Raw genomic sequence first — 24,612 nt, forward strand, 5'->3', positions numbered from 1 at the left:
GGCCCAGATATTTTTTGAACCCTAGTCTCCCTCTTCCATGAGAGATAACTTATTTAAGTATCAGTGAAAACTGATTGTTCATTTATATGTAAAATGCACTGGAAAATGTAGAAAGTTTTATACATAACTAGATGACTAGCAAGCTTTCCTTTCTGATAAGAGTAGGGGACCTGGTCATTATATGAAGACTTTAAATGCCACAATACATGAAGTCCTAATTCTCCCTCCAGTTGTCCAGTTTCTTTGAGGCTGTTAGTTTCTAATATAAAGGAAAAACAACTGGCTATTAATTTTTCTCAAGAAATGATTATTCTTCATACAGACTTTAAAACCATCACTGTGACCTTTTACGGTCCCTCTCATATCCCCTGATTCTGGGAGCTTCAACGTAGACTAACTCCAACAGTAACTGAACACCTCTCTGCCTATATTGGCTTCTTCTGTCAGTAACTTAGTTCCTACCTTTCAGGAATAGATTCACATGTCTCATTTACTGGTTTCTTTTCTATCATTCCAAAATGCTTTGGCTGGGAAGACGTAAATATAAATAAATATATTTAGACAAGCATGTGTGTCTGAAGTCAGAAACAACTGTTTGCTTCAAAGTTCAGTGGACATGAACAATTATTAAATTTATGAAGTAGTACAACTTTAATCTATATCAATTTACAATGACAAAGTCTCAAATTTTTATTTTTAAAGATTTATTTTTATTTTATGTGTATGAGTGTTTTGCCTGCATGTATGTCTTTGTACCATGTATATGCCTGGTGCTACAGAAGCCATAAGTGAGCAGCAGATCCCCTAGAACCGAGGTTGTAGACAGTTGTAAGCTGCCACGTAGGATGCTGTCAATCAAACCCCAGCCCTCTGAAAGAGTAGCCTGTGGTTGTAACCACTGAACTATCTTTTTAGGCTTCAAATTTTGTTTTAAGGACACAGAAAATCATCACATCTACTGTACAAATGCAGGAGTCTTTCTGAATGACAAATGAGATAAGAATATTCTAAAGTATAAATCTTCATTTATAGGTTATGCTTATTCAGATTCATTGTATGGGTATAAAACGTATAAAGAACACTAATACTTCTCTCTCTCTCTCTCTCTCTCTCTCTCTCACACACACACACACACACACACACACACACACACACACAAAGTATACATTTATTTGGTGTGTGTGTAGGCTTGCAGATGCCCAAGCAGAAGTCAACAAACTTACAGTAATCAGTTTTCTCTTCCACCTTGTAAAATCTGGAGCTCAAACTCAGCTGGAAGGGTTCAGTGGCAAGTATCTTTATCTCCTAAGCCATCTTCACTGTACCAACTTCCCCTGTCTCTAAAGCATCACAAAATCTTTTTAAGTATACTGTAATTAGTGAGATTTAAGATAAAGATATCTGATCTCCTGGAAGACAGCTCAGAGGATAACCCAGTCCAAATCCTTATCTTTCCAGAAATAAAAACACAGGCTAAGCAAACTTCAGACTAGAACCACTGATAACTAGAAAAAAATGACCTAGTAAAACTCTATGGAGGATATATTATCTTTTAATCATTAAAGAGAAGTTTAGATCAAGTTTAAACTCTATGAGGACTAAGTTACAAAGAAACTAACAGATGCCCAAGTAACAGTCATACTTACTCATTGCCCCAGTCCAGGCGCACGGTGATATGCCGCTTGACCTCCCGCACCTGATCCTGTGTCAGGTGACCAGACAGTAGCTGCCTTCGCAGGTCAATAAGTTCATTCATCACATGGCGGAGTTTGTAGAAAAGATCTACTTTGTGTTTCTGAAAGGTATTTTGGTGTGGGTGAAATATAAAAGGGATATGGAAAGGGAATGAAAAGAGAAAGAAAAATAGTTAAACTATGGAAAGTGCTTATTTCCCTGAACTGTAAAGGAGATATAAGAAGGAGAATACTTAGAAACAAAAAGGTACTTCCTACTTTCTAAAAACTTGTACACAGTGGTATCTAACAAGGCAGTATAACTAATCTGCATCATCGAAAAGCACCCTCTCTACCCAATCCTGGACGACTCATCTTAAGTAAATCAGAGTTATTAAGCTTAATCAGAAAAGTAACTTACACAGGAGCCCAAAGCTGATTTCACAACGGAAGTAATAATGCCCCTAACAGCAAAGACTTCGACCATCTGGCAACACCTCTAGTTTCATCAGGAGGGAAAGTCAAGTTAAAAGAAGCAGGGAAGAGAATTAATTGCCCTATTTTAAAACAACTAAGGTTTCATATAAAGCCAGTCTCTGGAGTGAGATTTCTTTCTTGGTTTCTAGGCCTCATCTAGCTTTCTAATTAGCTTCTTTTAAACAGTGTGTGTCCCTAGAGTGGGAGATTTCTACTCCTTTCAGTTTAATAAAGATCCTTACAATTACAAAAGTTAAGTAGAAACATCACAATGAACTTAATTAAAGGCATTATAGTGTTTATTACTTTGCAAGTAAAAAGAAAAACACAAAAAACTAAGTACTCAGTTGATGCTTCAAAAACTGTTCTTAAGAATATAAATTTAAGAACTGGAATCTTATTTCATAGAAGCAAAATCTTAACTTTTGAATACTTAGGATTCTGTTTCTTTCAGAGGGAAACATGGTTTTATATGATTATTGAAGATATTAAAGTATAACCAATCTATAAAGAATGTTTTAATAATCAATCAATACATGCTACATACACAATTTTTCCACTTTTGTTCCATAATCGCTTGAACCCATGGGCCAAAAGGGACAACTATATTGTTACAGAAAGGAAAGGTCCCTAATATAGGTAATGACACAGAGAGTTGGAAATTTAATGAAATGACTAAAGTATTCTCAGAGAAAAGGCAAGATCATCAGCTGAGTGATACAAAGAAATGCTGAAGCTTTAGAAAACATGAACCAAGTTTTCATGAAATGCTGACTTGAATTGGAGGATGAAGATAGTTTCAGCTTGAAGGTAGTTCTGAGATTTGTGAGCACTAACTAAAAGTAGGGTTCTTTTTATTTTGGCCAAGTATAAGGGAGTATATGTATACATATGTGCTATGATTTATTCTTTTTAAAGATGTGTTTATTCTTATGTGTATTGATGTTTTGCCTAAATGTATGTCTGTGTACCACATTCAAGCCTGGTGCACACAGAAGACTCAAGAGGGCACTAGATGTCCCTGAAACTGGAGTTACAGACAGTTGTAATCTGCCATGCTGGAGCTGCGAATCAAATTTAAGTCTTCTGGAAAAGCAGCCAGCATTTTTTATTGCTGAGCCATCTCTGGTAGCCCATGTGCTGCAATTTAAGTGTTTGTGTCACACCAAATTTACATATCAAAATCCTAACCCTTAAAACAATGGTATTAGAGGCAGTACCTTTGCAGAGATGACTAAAGTCATGAGGACAGAGCACAAATAGCATTTGTGCCCTTGAAACGGTATCAGTTATGTGGAAATGAGCTGACCCGTGACAATAACACTGAGTGTCTTCATCTTATACTTCCCAAATTTCAGAACCATGGGAAATAAACTTCGGTTCTTTGCAATTTATAGAATTTTTATATAGCAGCCTTAATAAATTAAGACTATATGTGTAGTATATATGTGTATAATCATATATATGGGTATACACATATATAAGCATACACATATGTAATATATACACACATACACATAATGTCTATGCAAGAATATACTGATATAGTCTTTAAAGAATTATAAACAATTATTTATATTCTTAATAAGGGCTTTTCATATTAAAATTTCTAGAAATTATAATAGCTCCCATGCCCTGTTCTTCTGTAATGATGTAACACTGACAGTCCTACAGGGAAAGACAGTGGGTTTTCTCCATGAATCTAGGTAGATCCTGAGACCACTCTGAGCAATAGAACATGACAGCAGTGAACCAAGTCAGTTGTGAGCTCAAAGTTAGCCTACTTCTTACTGTCTCTTAGCATGCATGAATAAATGAATGAATAAAGTACTCAGTCTCTTAAAAGCACAAGCTACATGTTGAAGCCACAAGTCAACATCCTAATAACTAGTTCTAAATACCATATACCTAGCCTTGCCAAATCTTCTGATGCCTATTGCCCACCATACAACCACCTGACTGCAACAAAATGAGAAACTTTAAGAGAACACTGCTCAACTGAATTACTGAAACAGTAACAGTTCTTTGAAGCTGCTAGGCTGTTCGTGGTTTGTTATTTAGGTTACTGAAATATAACTGCTATACTTTTTATCTAGTAGAAACCTATTCTCATTTAGCCATACAAAGGTAGAAAACCTTGCTCTAGTCTTTTGTGTAAAAATAGAGTAAGAATGAAATGCATCATATAATTAGAAAGCAGCATTAATAACCCAATCAACACGATGTCAATTTCGTTTCCAATCTTCTACACTCTAGTATCCTCTCTCTAGGATCTGGTCCTTGTTATGCATGTGCTTGCTGGCTTGCTTTCACCTATAATAACATCCTTCCTAAAATCTTACCCTACCTGTTATCAGTGAAACTTATTCTTTGAATTCAAGATAAGAATCTAAATCCACTGAATCAAGTTCTATGGAGCTAGAGCTTGAACTACTGAATTAAGCTGGCCCTTGACTCTATGCGCCAGAAGTGAAGAAAATGAGCTCCCATGCTAAAATAACTGGATTGTAGCCAACATAACTACCAATAAAACAAAACAAAAATTAAAAAATGGATACAATGATGGACACTTGTAAAAGTTCACAATAGCGAGGACAAAGTTTTCCATAAGTGTTCAGGGAGACAATGTGTAAATATGAAGAACTACAGCACTGACAGCAGGACAGATTAGCAGTGCTGGAGATGAAAAACGCTGAGGCCTTGCATAGCTCTGTAGGGTTTGCTTCTGTTGCTGCGTCTGTGCAAAAGTCTCACTGGATGCTAGATCCTGAATGAACTCAAACTCTTGATCCTCTTGCTCAACCTTCTGAGTTCTGGCTAGTATAAATATATATACCAACACCTAGCTAAAATTCTGTATCTTGCTTGTAACAATTTTATATTCATCAAAACTACCAGTCCACAGGTAAGGGCAGGCTAATACATTTAAAATAAAAATGTTACTTTTTATTTTACATGATTTGCTTTTCAGAAAGCTACTGGTAAAGTGTTTTGTCAAATGAACAAATAAGTCAAAATTAAGGCAAAAGTGGTTTTGCCTAAGAGACAAAAGGACCTAGGAAAGAAATAAAGACATTTTTCAGGACACATTCATGTAGAAGGTGGCAGGGTTCCACAAGACATTACTGAGAAAAATTATATTTATTAAGTACCCCGTATATTACACACACTCATTGGAGATTTTTATTTCTGCTAAGAGGTCAGATTTTAGAAAACAGAGTAAATAAGATCACGTACGTAGTCAGTACCTGTAAAATCAAGCAATACAAGAAAGGAAGCACAACCAGAGTTCCTTATTTATGAAAATAATTACACACACAGCATAACAACTGAATGTTGACTCAAAAAGAAGTGATACAAAATTCATGAAAACAGTTACACAGACATTGTAACTACTGACTATTGACTCAAAAGGTGGTGATTTGGGATTTTGGACACTAGGCAGGGAAGGAATGTAGGTACATGAACACTTAATTAAATTACTGTCTTTTACAATAGAAAAAATGTTAAATAATACCTAAAGTTTAGAAAAGGCATCCATTAAGGGAATACTATTAGAAATATAAAACATTGAAGAAATAGCTAAAAGAACTAGAAAAAAAGTAAATATAGACTTGGAATTGGGAGTGGGAAGAGATGGCACCAGGACCCAAATTTAACTGAATGACTAGCAGTCTTTAGTCTCTAAATTTAAAATTCAGATTTACATTCAGTTTTGGCTGTTTGAAAGATAAAATTGAATAACCCCAACTATGAAAGGCAATCCTCCACTGCTCACCCCAACTGAGGATAGGACACAAAGTTGACTGTGAACACAGCTCTCTCTACTTCTTACCAACTTAAATATTGATAATTAGAACTAGCAAATCTGTCTAAGTACAATAGCTCACTGTCAGAATCAACACAAAAGCCAGACCACTTATATGTCTCATTCCTGGAACACATGAGGAATGAAATGCATTCCACAGCAGAAGGTGGCCCTGGAGAAAGCTCTGTGTCTTAACTACATACAGCATGGCATTTGTCCACAGATAGCTTTCACGCTGGAGACAGTACATATGGAGCAGGAGTGGTAGCAGCTACCCTGCCAACCCAGCCCCTGCAGGGTTCTCAGGCGCCCTGTAGCAGTAAAGAAAAAGAAAAAGACAGAAGGTACATATTTACATCCACTTGTCAAGAAATACAGCAATAGTCATTTCATACCAGGACCTAATACCAAGGAAACACAAGAGTTCCCTAACTTCTGTGGTATGCCTTGGTCTTTTCATCTGGGGGAAGGAAGGGAAAAGTGGGAGAGAGGGAGAAAAATAATAAATCTATCTACAACTGTAGTTACTATCACACCTCTGATTTTGTTCCTCAAAAATACCATCTAGTTTACTAGATGGGCTTCTAAACATGACCACCAGCAACTCACTAGATAACAATACCCACCAACCCTTACCACCCTTGTTATCTTACTTATATATAAGCACCCTACCTAACAATAATGGTTTTAACACCCAATTGGTAATCATAATCTTGCTTTGCATTGTATAGTCCCCTTATATTTTAACTGCTTGTGAATATAATTCTTTTTAAAAGTATGGCTCATTTTTACCTGTTTTTAAGAGCTGTCATATACTGTATATCGTCATATTCTGTATCTTTTGGATGACATGAACCTTTACTTCTGAAGTATGCACTGCTCTGAATAAGGTAAACAAGCCAGTGATAGTTGTTTTTCTTTTAAAGAAAGATAGTTAGTTACTTATAAAGTCCTAAATTTGAACCCAAAAGGCTATCAAAAGTCTGAAGAAGTACAAGGTATAAAACTATAAAGTTAATAATAAATAATTAAGCATTTTCAGTTATCATCAAAAGCACATATGGTTATATATAACTATATGCTGATGCAAAAGCATGGTTGTCATTTTCAAGTCAGCGTGAGCTCATTTATCCCAGAGCCAACAGTAAATGTCCATGCAACAGGAATTTTCTGCTTTTTGGTCATGTTTAATTTCCTTCAGCAATGTTTTGGCTTTCAGTGTACAAATTTTTCACTTTTCCAGCTAACTTTATTCACAAGCATTTTACTGTTTTTGATGTTATCATAAATGAGATTATTTTCATTTCATTTTCAGATAGTCTGCTAATTTTATAGAAACATAAGTGACTTTAGTATGTTCTTTCTATCATATAACTTTACTAAATGTTTGTTAATTCTAATGAGGTGCATGCATGCATATAGTTACCAAAGATTTCTACATATAAGATAATTCTCTAAAAACAGATACTTTTGCTTCTATTCCTGGTTGCTTTTAATTTATATCATCCCCATTTGTTCTGACTTTAAAAAATTAAAGCTTTTATAGCTTTAATTCTTATTAAAGCTATAAAAGCTGGTAAAGCTGGTACCTTTGTTTTGTTCCTATTCTTGAAAGAAAAGTTTCATGTTCTCACCACTGAGTAGATTACAGCTGGCATGCAGCCTTATTACACATGATTTTATGAAGCTGAAGTACACTTATTGCTGTTAATTACTGCTTAATTGTACCAACTTTTCAGGATCTAGAATGACCTAAGAGACAAACATCTGGGCATATCTACGAGTTTCTAGACTGGGCTAACTGAGGAAAGAAGACTCACCTTATGTATGGGCAATGCTATTCTACCATCCAGAATCCCAGGAAAAACAGAGAAGGCAAGCTGAACACCAGTATCCATCTCTCTGCTTCCTGACTGTGCTGAAATACGACCAAACTGCCCCACACTCCTGCTGCCGTGCCCTCCCTGCCATGGTGGACTTCAACTATGAGCCTAACAAACTCTTTCCTTCCCTAAGTTGCTTTAGACCAGCATGTTTTTTCTTTTTCTTTCAGCGATGAGAGAATAAAAATTTTATTTGTTTTACTAAATAACTTTTATTATAAAAGGTACTGTCTTAGCGTTTCACTGCTGTGCACAGACACCATGACCAAGGCAACTCTTATAAAGGACAACATTTAATTGGGACTGTTTTACAGGTTCAGAGGTTCAGTCCATTATTATCAAGGCAGGAACATGGCAGCATCCAGGTAGAAATGGGGCTGGAGGAACTAAGATTTTCACCTCTTGTTCCAAAGGCAGCTAGAAGACTGGCTTCCAGGCAGCTAGGATGAGGGTCTTAAGCCCATGCTCACAATGACACACCTACTCCAACAAGGCCACACCTCCTAATAGTGCAACTCCTTGGGTCAAGCATATATAAGCCATCATATCCTACTCCCTGGCCCCCATAGGCTTGTTCAAACACATGAGTCTATGGGGGCTATACCTAGCCATAGTATAATTTAAAAAGTACATTTAGTCCAACTTTGAAAGTTCCCATAGGAGCAAATACGAAAACAAAGTGTGGGACAGAAACTGAAGGAGGGGCCATCTGGAGATCATTCCACCTGGGTATCCATCCCATGTACAGTCACCAAAGGTAGACACTGATGTGGCAGGAAGTGCATGCTGACAGGAGCCTGATATAGCTGTCTCCTTAGAGGTCTGCCAAAGGCTCACACATTCAGAAACCGACGCTCATAGCTAACCACTGATCTGATCAAGGGTCCTCCAATGGAGAAGCTAGAGAGAAGACTGAAGGAGCAGAAAGGGTTTGTGGCCCCATGAGGAGAGCAACAATACCAACCAACCAGAGCTCCCCAAGGTCTAAACCACCAGCCTGGGAGCACATGGGGAGAAACCCATGACTCCATCTGTACATGAAGGGGAGGATGGCCTTGTCGGGCATAGGTGGGAGAGGAGATTTTTGGTCCCATGAAGAATAAACACTGGGGGGGGGGTGGAATTCGAGGGTGGGGAGGTGGGAGTGGGGGGTAGGTGGGGCACATTCTCATAGCAGCATGAGGAGGAGAGATGGGATAGGAGGTCCCTGGGTGATGGGGGGATGGGGATAAGAGGATAAAATCTGAAATGTAAATATATCCAATAAAAATAAATTAAAAGAAAACAACAACAACAAAAAAGAAAGTCCCCATAGTCTATAGCAGTCTCACATTGTTAAAAGTCGTAAGTTCAAAGTCTCTTCTGAGATTCATCCAATCACTTAACTGTAATCCCCAAAGCAAGACAGGAAACAAGCTGGGCAAACTCCAAACTCTACATCTTCATGTTTAATGTCAAAGAGGTCTTCACATCACCAGCTCCTTTCTTATTTTTATTGACTACAACAAAGCTCTTCCTCCTTGCTGGTCCACTCCCTGTTAGCAGCTGTCCTCGGCAGGTATCCCACAGCTCTGGCATCTTTAATATCTTGGGGGTCTCCAAATCAACTCCATGTTCACAGCTTCTCGTTCCAATGTCTGGGATCCACACATGCTCTTCTGGGCTCCTCCAAAGGCTCATGTCACTTCTCCAGCTCTGCCCTCTACAGCACTCTAGGCATTAGTTGACTCCACTGAACTGCTGCTGTTCTTAAGTGTTCCTTCCATGGTACTGGCATCTCCAATACACTGGGGTCCCCTGCTGCTACTAGGCTTCACCAATAGCCTCTCACAGCCTCTCTTCTTGGTGCCAAGACTCAACTTCTTTGCATGACCCCTTTAGTCCTGGACCATCAACTGCAAATGAGGCTGCACCCTCACCAATGGCCTTCCCTGACCTCTCACAGTGCCGAGCCTCAGCTGTTCTTCATGACTCCTTCATACCTTCAAAACCAGTACCACCTGAGTCACTCCAGCGAACATTACCAAGTCCAGCGAATGCACAAGGTACAATCTTGCTAGCTCTAGAACGCAGCTTCTTTGTGCTCTCAGAAAATACTTCCCAGATTTCACCTCAGTGATGCTGGTCTCTTCTTAATCACCAATAATTTCTTAGCTCCAGCTAACCAGCATCGATCGATTGTCCCAATAGTCCCCTTCTTGACTATAAAGCCAGAGCCAAATGGCCAAAGCTGCTGAGTTCTGCTGTTTGCTGGGACTGGAACATGACCCCCTTGATTTTTTGACTAAATTTGAGGTCTGCTCCATAGAAAATAATTTAATGCCTAGTCCTGCAAACTTGTAAGAACCCATAGCTAGGAAGCCACAGGTACCTGGAGACAACTTACTGATGTTATTTTACTAAAGGGGCATGTTGTCAAACTCCAATCTAAACATTTATGTTTATATCCACAGATTTTGTGCAGCTTTAAACTCTGGTCAGATGCACTTCTAATTATAGTGAGTAGTAGTTAACACAGAGACTTGGGTGTATGACAAAGTGCTAAGAATAAGTTGGCTGTGAGTACTCAGCCACAGATGTATCAACCCCCTTCCTCAATGTTCAGGGGTCATCACGGAAGCATGGGCATAACCAATTTAAGAGCTATAGGATAGGGAGGAGTGCTATGACATGCTGGCCTTAATGTATGACATGGCTACTCCTCATGACCCACAGCAGCCACACGAGAGCTTAGCCACAGTTAGACACACAAGAGCAACACAAGATTTAAGTATGTTTAAAATTCCAACAAGTGGCAAAGGAGGTGGCTCTTGATGTCTCACCCCTAGCTGAAGGGCCAATGACAGCTGACAGCTGCTGAGGGAAAAGTCACTTTTCTTGGAGAGATAAACATTGGTACATTGCCCATGTTGAAGAGAATGACCCCCACACACACACACACACCCTTATATGCTCATACTGGACTCAGTGGGTTATTAAAACAAACAAACAAAAGACATGAACTTGGGATCGAGGCTGAAAATACATTGGGAAGGGTGAAAAGAATAGTTAGAGTAGAGAGATGAATGTGATCAAGATATATAAATGTATGAAAATTTCATATATATATATGAATAAAAAGGCAAGAAATATATGCATGTAAATTTTGCTTTGAGATAAACTTTTTCTTAAAAAACTCATTTCCTCCTCTAGAGTTAAGGGCTTCAAACTATTCTCATCCCCAGCATAAGACTTCACTGTTTTTACTTCTTTGACTTTGGGGAGAATTTAAGAAGGATTTATATTACTTCTACTCCACAAGTTTGGCAGAATTCACCTGTGAAACTCTTTTATTTGCTACTATTCTATTCAGTCTTTTTCTTCCGTCATTATCCAGTCTTTGGAGGTTATATGTTTCTGGGGATTTATCTACTGCAATTTGCCAATTCACTGGCACACAGACAATTCATAGTATGTCCTTATCTTTATATTAGTAGAATTAGATGTAATACATCTTTCAGTTCAGACATTACCTAGTTACTGTAATTTCTCAAAGTCTTACTATGTAGCCCATGATGCTGACCTGAGACTCACGATGATCCTGCCTCAGCTACTATGTGCTGGGATTACATATGAAGCAGCACTTTGCCTGGACCTGATTTTATTTATGTAGACTCTCCTATCTTTAGGCTAAATGGCTCATCTCATCTTTTCAGATTCTGGAATTGTTTTTAATTTCCCTTTTGCATTTATATTTGAAAACGTTATCAAACTTCATCAAAAAAAATTTATTGTTTTGTTACTGTTTATTTGCTTTAGGTGGGATCTTACTATTTATATGTAGCCATGGCTGGCCTGAAACTCTACATAAACAGACTGGCATTTAAATCACAGACATCCGTCTACCTCTGCCTCCTGAGTGGTTAAAGTTGTGTGCCACCATACCCAGGTAATTTTTTCTTGTTTTTCTAATGTCTTTGTTCTATTGCTTATATATCTGAATTTCATAGACTATATATATCTAATGTCTTGACTATCGCAGATACAACTAAAAAATTACCAAAAAAATACATGAAAAATACTAAATCACACATGAAATGACTTAAATTAATCTAGTCCAAAGATAGACAAGTCTGGCTAGCATTCTAGTTACAAATTTGTTAGTGCGGAGAATCCCAACATGAGCCAGACTGTAACAAACTAGACAGGTGGTACCTCCTGAAGCGCCTGCCATATCTGATTAGCAGAAAACGGGGGGGGGGGGGGGGGGGGGGGCGGGGGAGTCACTTAAAGTTACTATGGCAAGACCCCTGACTACATATAACACGTGAGTGTACATGCTCCAGCATGGATTCATCATTATTCCTTCATCTTGAGAATTCGGGGGCTGGAGAGATGGATCAGCCGTTAAAGCTAGGCTCACAACCAAAAATATAAGAGAATTCAAGTGACCAACTTAAACAACAATGATACATAAAGATGGTCAAATGCCATTTTGTTGATTTTTTTTATTTTGAAGATTTTGGGTTTTTAATTGTGTGTATATGTGAGTGTGTGCACATGAGTGCAGTCTCCAAAGAGGTCAGAAAAGGGTATCAGATGCCCCTGTAACTGCTGTAACTGGACTGATTGCTAAACAGTCCTGTGTGGATGCTAAGAACCAAATTCCTGTTCTCAGTAAAAAATAGTATGTGCTCTTATCTGCTCAGCCCTTTCTCCAACTCTCAAACACAAGTTTTGAACAAGTCTTTTTGGATACATTAACAACTTTACACACACACACACACACACACACACACACACACACACACACGGTAACAATTTTTTAAAAGGGTTCCACCATGTTGCCCAAGCTTGCTCCCAACTTCTGGTATAACTTAGGTGGTTTCAAAGTCCTGATTCTCCTGCCTTGGGGTCTACAATGCTGGTGTAATGGTCATGAGTCATCCATCACTCTGTTGTTGCTTGTTTGTTTACTTTTTCTTTTTAAGACGGATTTTTCTGTGTAGGCCTGGACTTCCTGGAACTCATTCTATAGACCAGGTTGGCCTCGAACTCACAGAGACCCACCTGCCTTTGTTTCCTGAATGCTGGGATTAAAAGTGTGCACCACCCCTGCCTGGCTGTGCCATCATTCTTAAATTGCTCTTGGAAAGTCTTCAAATAAGGTAGCTGATCTGATAAAATTAAGAATATTTAAAATTGTAACTGGGGAAAAATTATTCAATAACACAATTGCAATTTCATGAAGAAGTAACATTACCAATAGCATTTAAAACCAGATCACATAGAAATGAAAGTTTAGAATTTAAAGAAAATGCAACACAATGGAAACTTAGTACAGAAAAAAGTGTGGTACTGTAGAAAACCTTTGACATTTCACTCCCCAAACACTCAGGATTACAAATACATTTATTTATAGCAAAAGAAAAGTCCTCTTAATATCAAACAAGTGGTAGTTGAATTAGAACCCACAGTAATATTGTGACATATTTTCTGGCTGTACATATATTTTTTAAAAATGGTGGCCCTGAGCCCCGAGTTCTACCCCAGCTTCCTAGAAATAAGAAAGTGTGGAGTATCAGTGAAGGGACTGGGATGGGGGGCAACTCTGAGCCTGTGGCCCCTTCCTGCTAGGCTGAAGTCAGAGGTCACTATGGGATGCCTGGATAAAGTCAGGGACTGAGCAACAGGTCTCCCCAGGGACATACATTGTTTTCACTATGTTAATCCTGCTGATCCATGAGCATGAGAGATTTCTCCATCCTCTTATATCTTCTTCAACTTCTTGAAGTTTTTGTCATAAAAGTCTTTTATAGTATTTATGGCTATTGTGGAGGGTGTTGTTTCCCTGACTTCTTTTGCAGCCCATCTTTCATTTGTATGTAGGAGGACTACATATTTTTTTTAGTTAATCTTCTGTCCAGATACTTTTCTCAAGGTTTTTATCAGCTGTAGGAATTCTGTGGTAATTTGGAAAAAAACTTCCAGAAGTATCACCATCCCTGATTTCAAGCTGAATTACAGAGCAAAAGTAAGAAAAACCACATGGTATTGACATAAAAACAAACAGGCTGATAAATGGAATAAATCAAAGATCCAGACATAAATTCACACAGCTATGCACACCTGTTTTTTCATAAAGAAGTATGGAATACGTGAGAGTGCAAACTGGATGTCTGCATATAGAAGAATCCAAATAGATCCATATCTATCACCCTGCACAAACATCAAGTCCAAATGGATCAAAGGCCTCAATGTAAAACCAGACACACTGAACCTGATGGAAGAAAAAGTGGAAAATAGACTTGAATGAATTGACGTAGGAGATAACTTCCTGAATAAAACACCAATAGCATAGGCACTAAGACTAATTCATGGGACTTCATGAAGTGGAAAAGCTTCTGAAAGGCCAAGGACACCACCAATAAAACAAAATAGCAGCCTACAGAATGGGAAAAGATTTTCACCAATTCTACATCTGACAGGTCTAATACCCAAAATACATAGAGAACTCAAGAAAACTAGGCATCAACAAAATGAAGCAGAGGCAAAGTGGTGGTGGTGCACACCTTTAACCCCAGCAATCTGGAGGCAGAGGCAGGCCCAGCGAACGCTACACAGAAAAAGCCTGTCTGGAAAAAAAAACAAAAAAACAGAGCAGGGAATCTAAACAAAGAATTCTCAATGACAGAGAAACACTTAAAAAAGAATGCTAATCAATCCATTCTTATCCCCGTGTACAAAGCTCAAGTCCAATGAAGGATGAAGGACATTCACATAAAACCAGATACACTGAAACTAATAGAAGACAAAGTGGGGAAGACCCTCAAATACCTAGGCACAGGGGAAAAGTTCCTGAACAGAACACCAATGGCTTATGTTCTAAGATCAAGAATTGACAAATGGGACCTCATAAAATTGCAAAGCAGAGGAGTTAACAGACAACAATCCAGGTTACCTTACATGGATAGTTGGTTTTCAAAACGTCAGAAGTCCATAGAATTGACGTTACAGATATTTCTATATTAATGTTCATTTTGATTAGAGACCTGTCTGCTCCTGATAGCTTCCTGTCTTGGATTCTAAGAAGAAATTGAGCATCCTTGCAGTTACTCCAGTTGTGGTGAGACACACACTAGGCAAGAATTGCCTCTTTCCATCTACAGACAAATTACTGTCCAGAAAAGGACACACTTGCAGAATAGTCGACTGATTATATCTGCCTAGACAGAGTAATCAGTCCTTAATAATTCTGCATCACTAAGATCTGTAAGATGATTCTGGGCCAGAAGGCTGAAGATTTGATGCTCCAACGTTTGGTAGTATAGGGGCTGTCCAGGTGTTCAGCAGACTCTATAAATTGGCTAAGTTTTAGAAGCTATGCTTAGTGCTTCCCATAATTTCAGTTAACTCAGTCATTCTGGATTTCTGACGGGGTTGAAGACCTATAGTCTCATAGCCATTCCTGGCTATTTACTTTGAGAGAAAAGATCTGAGTGGATGGTTTTCAGCTGACATTCATTCTAAAGCCAAGGAAAAAAAAGCCAGGTTCAAAACTAAGTGCTTTAGTTAGGACAGATGACAGAGGTTCTGGTTAGCCAATAAAATGATGGACTAGGTTTTAGGACTATCTTGTACCTCACTGGTACAATTAGGAATAACTATGCTCTAATTGTATTTTGAGAGAAAAGTTTTATTTTAACAGGAAGGGTGAAGCTAGGTGATGGGGGGGGGGCATGGAGGCAGATGTTCACGTGTCTCCACCACAAAGATAGTTTATGTATCTAGGTTGGGTATTGGATTACACTTCTGATTGAGCATTACCAAACTTATAAAGCCTTTGATTAACATTTTTGAAAAATGTATAAAAGCAAAAAGGAAAAGGGGGCATGGGATAGGGGTTTTCTAGGGAGGGGAAATGGGGAAAGGGGATGGCATCTGAAATGTAAATAAAATATAAAAAAATAAAATAAAATTGCAAAGCTTCTGTAAGGCAAAGGACACTGTCAATAGGACAAAACGGCAACCAACAGATTGGGAAAAGATCATTACCAACCCTACATCTGATAGAGGGCTAATATCCAATATATACAAAGAACTCAAGAAATTAGACTCCAGACAACTGAATAACCCTATTAAAAATGGTGTACAGAGCTAAACAAATAATTCTCAACTGAGGAAACTCAAATAGCCGAGAAGCACCTAAAGAAATGCTCAACATCCTTAGTCATCAGGGAAATGCAAATCAAAACAACCCTGAGATTCCACCTCACACCAGTCAGAATGGCTAAGATCAAAACCTCAGGTGATAGCAGATTCTGGCGAGGATGGGGAGAAAGAGGAACACTCCTCCATTGTTGGTGGGATTGCAAGGTGGTACAACCACTCTGGAAATCAGTCTGGCGGTTCCTCAGAAAATTGGACATAGCATTACCTGAGGACCCAGCTATACCACTACTGGGCATATACCCAGAAGATGCTCCAACATATAACAAGGACATATGCTACATTATGTTTATAGCAGCCTTATTTATAATAGCCAGAAGCTGGAAAGAACCCAGATGTCCTTCAACAGAGGAATGGATACAAAAAATGTGATACATTTACAATAGAGTATCACTCAGCTATTAAAAATAATGAATTTGAGAAATTCTTAGGTAAATGGATGGAACTAGAAAATATCATCCCAAGTGAGGTAACCGAATCACAAAAGAACACACATGGTATTTACTCACTGATAAGTGGATATTATCCCAAAAGCTTGAAATAGCCAAGATTCAACTCACAGACCACATGAAACTCATGAAGAAGGAAGACTAAGTGTGGATGCCTTGGTCCTACTTAGAAGCAGTAACAAAATACTCAAGGGAGCCGATTTGGAGACAAAGTGTGGGACAGAACCTGAAAGAGGGGTCCTCTGGAGACCTTTCCACCTGGGTATCCATCCCATGTGCAATCACCAAAGGTAGACACGGATGTGGATGGCAGGAAGTGCATGCTGACAGGAGCATAATTTAGCTGGCTCCTTAGAGGTCTGCCAGAGTCTGACATATTCAGAGGCAGATACTCACAGCTAACCACTGATCTGATCAAGAGGTTCCCAATGGAGGAGTTAGAGAGAAGACTGAAGAAGCTGAAAGTGTCCGTGGCCCCATGAGGAGAGCAACAATACCAACCAAACAGAATTCCCAGGGTCTAAACCACCAGCCTGAGGGCACACAGGGAGGGACCCATGTCTCCAGCTGTACATCTAGGGGAGGATGGCCTTGTCGGGCATAGGTGGGAGAGGAGACCCTTGGTCCCATGAAGGCTGATGGGACCAACTGAGTGAAGAGGGGGATTTGAGAGTGGGGAGGTGGGAGGGGGGGTAGGTGGGGACACACCCTCATAGAAGCAGGAGGAGGGGGGATTTTATAGGGGGTTCCTGGGTGGTGGTGGGGAATGGGGTAAGGGGATAAAATCTGAAATGTAAATATAATATCCAATAAAAAAAAGAAAGAAATGTTCAATAGGGGTGGAAGAGATTGCATAGTGGTTAACACTGGCTGTTCTTCCAAAGGACCCTGGTTCAATTCCCAGCAGCCACATGGTAGCTGTCTGTAATTCTAGTTCCACAGGATCCAACACCCTCACATAGACATAAGTGCAGGCAGAACACCAATATACATGAAATCAATTAAGTTATTTTAAAAATATTTTTTTAATGTTCAACATCTTTAGCTGTCAGGAAAATGCAAATCAAAACAACTCTGGGATTCCATCTTAAACCTGTCAGAATGGCTAAAATTAAAAACATAAGTGACAGTTCATGCTGTTGAGGATGTGGGGCAAGGGGAACATTCTTTCACTGCTGGTGGGGGTAGAAAGTTATACAACCACTTTGATAATCAATATGGCAGTTTCTCAGAAAATTAGGAATCAGTTTACCTCAAGACCTAGCTATATCACTCCTGGGCATATACTCAAAGGATGTTCCATCCTACCACAAGGACAGTTGCTCAACTATGTTCATGGCAGCTTTATTCATAATAACCAGAAACTGAAGATAACCTAAATGTCCCTCAACCAAAGAATTGATAAAGAAAATGTAGTACATTTGCATAGTAGAGTATTACTCAGCTGTTTCTAAGAATGACACCATGAGTTTTTCAGGCAAATGGATGAAACTAGAAAAAAAATCATCCTGAGTGAGGCAACCCAGATGCAGAAAGACAAACATTGAATATACTCACTTATAAATGAATATTAACCACAAAGTAAAAGATATTCATGCTACAATCCATAGACTCAGAGATGCTAAGTAACAAGGAGGGCTCAAGGGAAGAAATGCATGGATCTCCCTGGGGAAGGGAAAGAGAATAGATTTCATGGGTGGACTGGGGGTAGGTGGGGATGAAAATAGGCGGGAACAGGTCTGAGGGTGGAGGGAGAGGGTAAAAGGAGAAACTACAAGAATTGGTAGTGCGTTTCAGAGGCAAGGTAGAAAACTAGTGCAATGAAAACTTCCACGAATCTACAGGGTGACCCTAGGAAAAACTTGTAACAGTGTGGGGTACAGGGCTTGAATTGTCTATCTTCTATAGCCAGTCAAGGCTTCCAGTTGGAGGAATTGGGACATCAATGCAGCCACAAAACCTTAGACCTACAAATTTGTCCTGTCTACAAGATGTGCTGGGGAAAGATGGCACGGAACTTGTGCAAGTGGTCAATCAACAACTGGTCCAACTTAAGACCATTGCCACAAGAGGGAGCCCATGCATAACACTGCCTGGAGGGCCAGGAACCAGAGGCTGGATAGCCCAGAGATCTAGGATAGAACCAAACAGGACAAGTAAAGCAAACAAACATACATAAATAAATAAATTTTATAAAACATTTTAGAAGTCAATGAAATGTTTCTAATGATATTTTGCTATACTTGTAGACCAGAGCCTACCATAATCATCATCAGAGAGCCTTCAACCAACAACTGCTCAGAGCAGACACAGAGACTCACAGCCAAACATTAGAGGGAGCTCAGGGAATCCACTAGGAGAGGGAGAGGAAGGATAATAGGAGTCAGAGAGGTCAAGAACACTGGAAGAAAATGGCCCTCAGAATCAACTAACCAGTTCATAGGGGCTCAAGTCTTTTGTATATATGCTGTGATTGCATCGCTTGGTGTTGTTCTGGGACATCGAACAGTGGGAGTGGAGGCCGTGTCTGACTCTTGTTTGTTTTTAGAACCCTATTCTCCTACTGGGTTACCTAGTCAAGCCTTAATATGAAGAGATGTGCTTAGTCTTACTGCAATATAATATGCTATGTTTGGTTGATATCCCTCCCTGGAAGGCTGACCCTTTTCTGAAGGAAAGGAGGAGAAATGAATCTGGGAAAGTGTGAGGAGAGAGGATAGAAGAAGAAGAGGAAACTGGCTAGGATTTAATATATGAGGGGGGGGGAGTAAGGAGGGAGAGACAGAGAGAGAAAGAGGGAGAGACAGAGAGAGAAAGAGAGACAGAGACAGAGAGAGACAGACAGAGAGAGACAGACAGAGACAGACAGACAGACAGACAGACAGAAAGACAGAAAGACAGAAAGACCAAGATTAAATAATTTTCTAACCCAAACAAACTTAATAATATGCAAATATGAATGTCTGTAATAACATGTACATTCAAGAAACATGAAAAATAATTTGATTTCTTTATTATGTGGGGGATGTGTTTATTTATTTATTTACTTACTTACTTAATTCTATGTCCTAAGAGGCCTTGCTTTCAGGCCTGATAACCTAAGTGTGATTTCCAGGACCCACATAGTAGAAGCAAAGAACTAACTCCTTTAAGTTGTCCTCTGACCTCCACACACACACAATACCACTCATGTACTCACTGATAAGTGTACACTAGTACACACACACAAACATACATATACATAAAAAATAAAAATGTAATTTTAATATTTTTAAAGAACCAGGGCTAGAGAGATGGCTCAGCTGTTAAAGGCTAGGCTCACAACCAAAAATATAAGAGGTAAAGAACCTAGGTTCAGTTATTCTAGGATTGACTGTTATCCAAAGTAAAAATCTAGGTATTTTATTAGAATACAAAAGCAATTCTGCCAATAAGACAAGCTAGTGTGTGTGTTATTAAAATCATAAACACAAAATTGTATTTCTACCTGTGCAAATGTACCTATGTACCATAGGAACAATATTAAACTTCTCTGCATAAAGCTGCATGCTAGCTCCCTTGCTAAGGACAGAAGATGGTCACTTCTCTTAGTGGTAGCAAAAAGATTGACGAATTAATTTCTAGTAAATTCGGTTCCTTTGTAAAATGAACAAGAGATATAAATGACTGTAAAGAGCATCTGTATGTATCCACATGTTATTTAACTTGGCCCTTCATATATGATAATGCCATGATTTTTTGAAACAATCTGCAACAAAATAAAGCATAGGAAACAAATGAGCTCCCAAGAACAACTCTGAAGATTCAGCAAATACTCTGCATTTCAAACATACATGTTAGACCCAGCATGGTGGTATATGCCTTTAATCCCAGAACTTGGGATGCAGAAGCAGATTCCTGTGAGTTCAAAGCCAACCTGGTCTGCACAGTGAGTTCTAGGATGGCCAAGTCTATTTTGAGACCCTGTCTCAAAATATTATTAAAACATCTCTTTATAGTTTATATAAGCTTTCTCTTTCATTTAAAATACAAACATCTATCTACGGCCATACCACCCTGAATGTACCCAATCTCGTCTGATCTCAGAAGCTAAGCAGGGTTGAGACTGGTTAGTACTTAGATGGGAGATAAAATACAAACATCCAATGCACAGCCACACAAAAACATTCGCATATTTCATATAGATCAAAAGTGTTTGGCTATTGATATAGGGTATCAATATGGAGGATCCTCACAAAACTAAAAATAGCACTATATAATCCAGCTATACCACTTCTAGGTATTCACTTAAAACAATCTGAAGTAGCATACAACAGAGATAACTGTACAACTATGTTTATCATGGTGCTACTAACAATAGCCAAATTATAGCATCAGCAGCCTAGAAACCCACCATTATATGGATAAAGAAAATGTGGTATATAGATACACACATATACACACATGCACAATGACATTCTAATAAGACATCAGAGTTACAGCATTTACAGAAAACCAAATGGAGGCTGAGCAAGATGGCAGATGCTTTTAATCCTAGCACTACCGAGACAGAGGCAGGCAGATATGAGTTCGAAGCCAGCCTGGCCTACAAAGCATGTTTCAGGACAGCCAGGGCTGTTACACAGAGAAACCCTGTCTTGGAGGTAGGGGGGAATATTTAAAAAAAAAAAAAAAAAACAAATATTTGGAGGCTGGAGCGATAGCTCAGCAGTAAGGGAACCGGCTGCTCTTCCAGAGGTCCTAAGTTAAATTATCAGCACACACATGGTAGCTCACAACTGTCTATAATGGTATCCAATCCTATTATCATGTGTAGACATACATGCAAACAAAGCTCCCATATACAAACATGCATATATACATATCAGAAAACTAGATGGAACTATAGGTTACATTACAATAAAAAAAATAAAAATAAAATACTGCATGTTTCTTCTCATGTGGAATCCAGAATTTTTTGTACAGACTCAAATGTGATGTATCACTCAAAGATGATGTATCACAGCCTTCTGTTAGCGTGTCTGGAAAATACACGAGGACAGCTGGAGAACAACCAACCTGTGAGGTAAGTGACATCAGGAAGACAAAGAAAGGAAACTTTAGAAAACAGAACAGAAGCATCCAAACTCATTCCAAAAACCTAGCCCTGATTAGAAAATGCTCTCCTCCTGGGGCCAAGGCAAGTGCAACTGCAAAAGATCAGAACTACTACTTTTAAGAAAGTTGGAGCCTCAGAAAACTCCACATTGTACTTTCAGTGATATATAATTCAAAGAAGAGGGAAAAGAGGGCGGGGTGACTGAAAAGCTGTCAGAGGCATGGCAGAGGGAGAGAAGGTTCTGGGAAAATCCTCTCTTAGCATTCAGCCTGGTTAAGTGGAAACAAGCTATTTTTAAACAACTCCTACCTGCTGAGTCAGCAACTAGGTAGTTCTAAAGACAAAGAAATTTAACTTCAGCATTCACTCAGGAAGCCTAGAACAGGTGTCATGGGCAAAAACAAGTGAGACTTGACCTACAGTTCTCTACATAGAAGGAAAAAACTTAATCAGAAACTTGTAGTGTGTTCTGCAAAGTGCCAATTTAGCCTAGGCCATGGTTTAGAACGGGACATACAAATAAAGGCACCACACCTACAAGCCACTCGGCTGGTGGCTTATACAGAGACAAGACCAGCACTCAGAGCCTGGCCACACATGTACCTCACCTCAGCAAAGAACAGCACAGAAGCAGAAACACAGCCCAGAGAGATCACATAGAAACAAGGCTAGCTCCTGGGCATAAGTCAGGGACTCCACACTCCTTACTAAAACTATCTCCTTTGCTTCTATACTTCCCTTATTTAGTATATAATTTTAATTTACTGGATAAACTTAGTCCTGTCCTATTCTCCTGTCTCCCATTTGTGGGATTATTTGAAGTACAGAGATGGTCCTGGATTGGGGGTCCCCCTTCCTCAGCCTCCTAAGCACAGGTTTGTCTTAGGTTTGACTACATTTCTCTACCTTTTTCCTTCATTCTACCTCTAGCTGAAGCTGCCCTTACTTCTTTCTTCCCTTCATCTTACTATTCTTCCTTCTGTGTACTTTCCTTTTCTTCTTTTTTCTTTTCTTTCCCCAATTCTAGTCACTAGTCTTACTCTCCATCCTTCCTTTCCATGTCTATGCATAGAAACTGATGCCTTAGGACAAAGCCCAACCATCTTTGCAACTTTACCCCTTCCCCTCTTTAAACTGATTATTACTGTATTTTAATTGGCTGGAAGATAATGTTTTACTCTTCAGAATGGTACTGGAGCTGGGCATAGAGGCATACGCCTTTAACCCCAGCACTTGGGAGGCAAAGATAGATAAATCTCTTGAGTGTCAGGCTAGCCTGGTCTATATAAAGAATATTAGGACTACCAAGACTATACAGAAAGACCATGTCTCAAAAAAAAAAAAAAAAAAAAATCCCGTATGTGATAAAGAGCCCAAAACATTCTGGAGATCTAGACAGGAGTCCCAAGTATATGAGCTGGTAGGTTAGCTACTGAGCTACATGTCCAGTACAATAGGTTGGCCTTGAAAATAATCAGGATGTTATCATATAGAGACCAAGCTTGGGCAGGTCCAGAAGACCTAACTAGGCTGAAAAAAGAAAGTGAATTGGACTCCTTGATACCAAAACCTGTTTCACTGCTTCCTCTCCCTCAATCCAAGCCTATGGCTTCCTAGGATGTTCTTTGTGGCCAGTTAACTGAGGAAGAAAAATACTGAAGCCTTCACACAAACAAACAGATGGGTCTCCGCAGTATGTTTATACCAACCAAAAATGAAAATGTTGAAGCACACTATAGCTCACTTGAAAGAGCAGTCTACAGAATGATGAGAAATACCCTCATGGTGAACTGAAGTTTGAGCAATACATTTGGGTCATTCACTGTTTTTTTTTTTTTTTTTTTTTTTTTTTTTTTTTTTTTTTGGTTTTTCAAGACAGGATTTCTCTGTGTAGCCCTGGCTGTCCTGGAACTCACTCTGTAGACCAGGCTGGCCTTGAACTCAGAGATCCACCTGCCTCTGCCTCCCAAGTGCTGGGATTAAAGGCGTGCACCACCACCACCACCACCGGCCATTCACTGTATATGATACAAATGATAACCAGAAATACACACAGACACTGGATGATGAGAACGTTTTAAACTATAGCTGGGCAGTAAAGAGACTTGTAAGAAGACAAATGAAGATCAGTAAAGAAAATATAGGGTAAAAAGAATATGCATGGATCTATATTAACTTGACTTGAACAATAACCTGAAGAAATTCAATGTCCTAGTAGAATACTTATCACATGACTGGTGGGAAATGACATCTTTTTCTCCTTAGCTGTCCTAGTGATTGCTCTGTGGTCAGAGAGACGGGGACAGAAGCTGCCCACAGTCTCAACAACACTGATTTCTTCTTATTGAAGGTGGTATGGCTAACACTAGTGATGAGTACTGGATCAACCAACAGTAAAAACCAGCACTGTGTCCTTCATATGACATTATTTCTCTTAGGAATGTTGTAAGAGGTAGGTTAAATTGGATTTTTTTTATGGCTAGGAGTACAAATCCAACCTTACTTAACAGGCATATATTCTATAGATTTATCTTCCTCTACAATCATTTCTCCAGCATCACTACTCATGGACTCACATAATACTTATCCCAATACTCATGAAATGCATGGACGATTACAACTGATCAAGAAACTGTGGCAATGAGATTATGCCTGTAGACTGACTCATCACTGAGTGATCATGAAACTACACACCCTGCTCCACAGTCAAAATACATGGGTTGGAAAATCAAGGTGTTGAAGTAGGAACAGACCTACTCAATATTATTCCAATTGTCCATTTATAGACTTTTAAAATCCTCACCTCAGAAACTCTGAACTTTGTTAGCTTATAAATAATAGTCCCCATGAGAAGATCATGTTTGAAACAAACAGCACAAGAATTGTTCCTATATCCCAGCACTTATGAGACTGAGGCAAGATAATCAAAGTTCAGAACCAAGCAGTGCTACTTAGGAAGTTACAGGACAGCTTGGGATAGATAGCAAGTCCCTAACTAAATATCACACACACACAC

The 24,612-nt window shown here is 39.1% G+C and overlaps 1 protein-coding gene across 6 annotated transcripts in view; it reads right to left on the bottom strand.

The window, feature by feature from the left end:
• Dock3 (dedicator of cytokinesis 3) overlaps positions 1-24,612 on the bottom strand; it is a 322,288-nt gene that overhangs the window by 180,288 nt on the left and 117,388 nt on the right. For 5 of the 6 annotated variants that reach the window (XM_076917344.1, XM_076917346.1, XM_076917345.1 and 2 more), the window contains exon 6: positions 1,647-1,795. The exons of the other annotated variant lie outside the window; for it this stretch is intronic. In XM_076917344.1, the coding sequence (XP_076773459.1) occupies positions 1,647-1,795 (149 nt within the window). The remainder of the gene's footprint in view (positions 1-1,646; positions 1,796-24,612) is intronic. 6 annotated transcript variants of the gene reach the window in all.

The sequence above is a fragment of the Arvicanthis niloticus genome, chromosome 21 (assembly GCF_011762505.2).
Source record: "Arvicanthis niloticus isolate mArvNil1 chromosome 21, mArvNil1.pat.X, whole genome shotgun sequence".
Classification (NCBI taxonomy): domain Eukaryota; kingdom Metazoa; phylum Chordata; class Mammalia; order Rodentia; family Muridae; genus Arvicanthis; species Arvicanthis niloticus.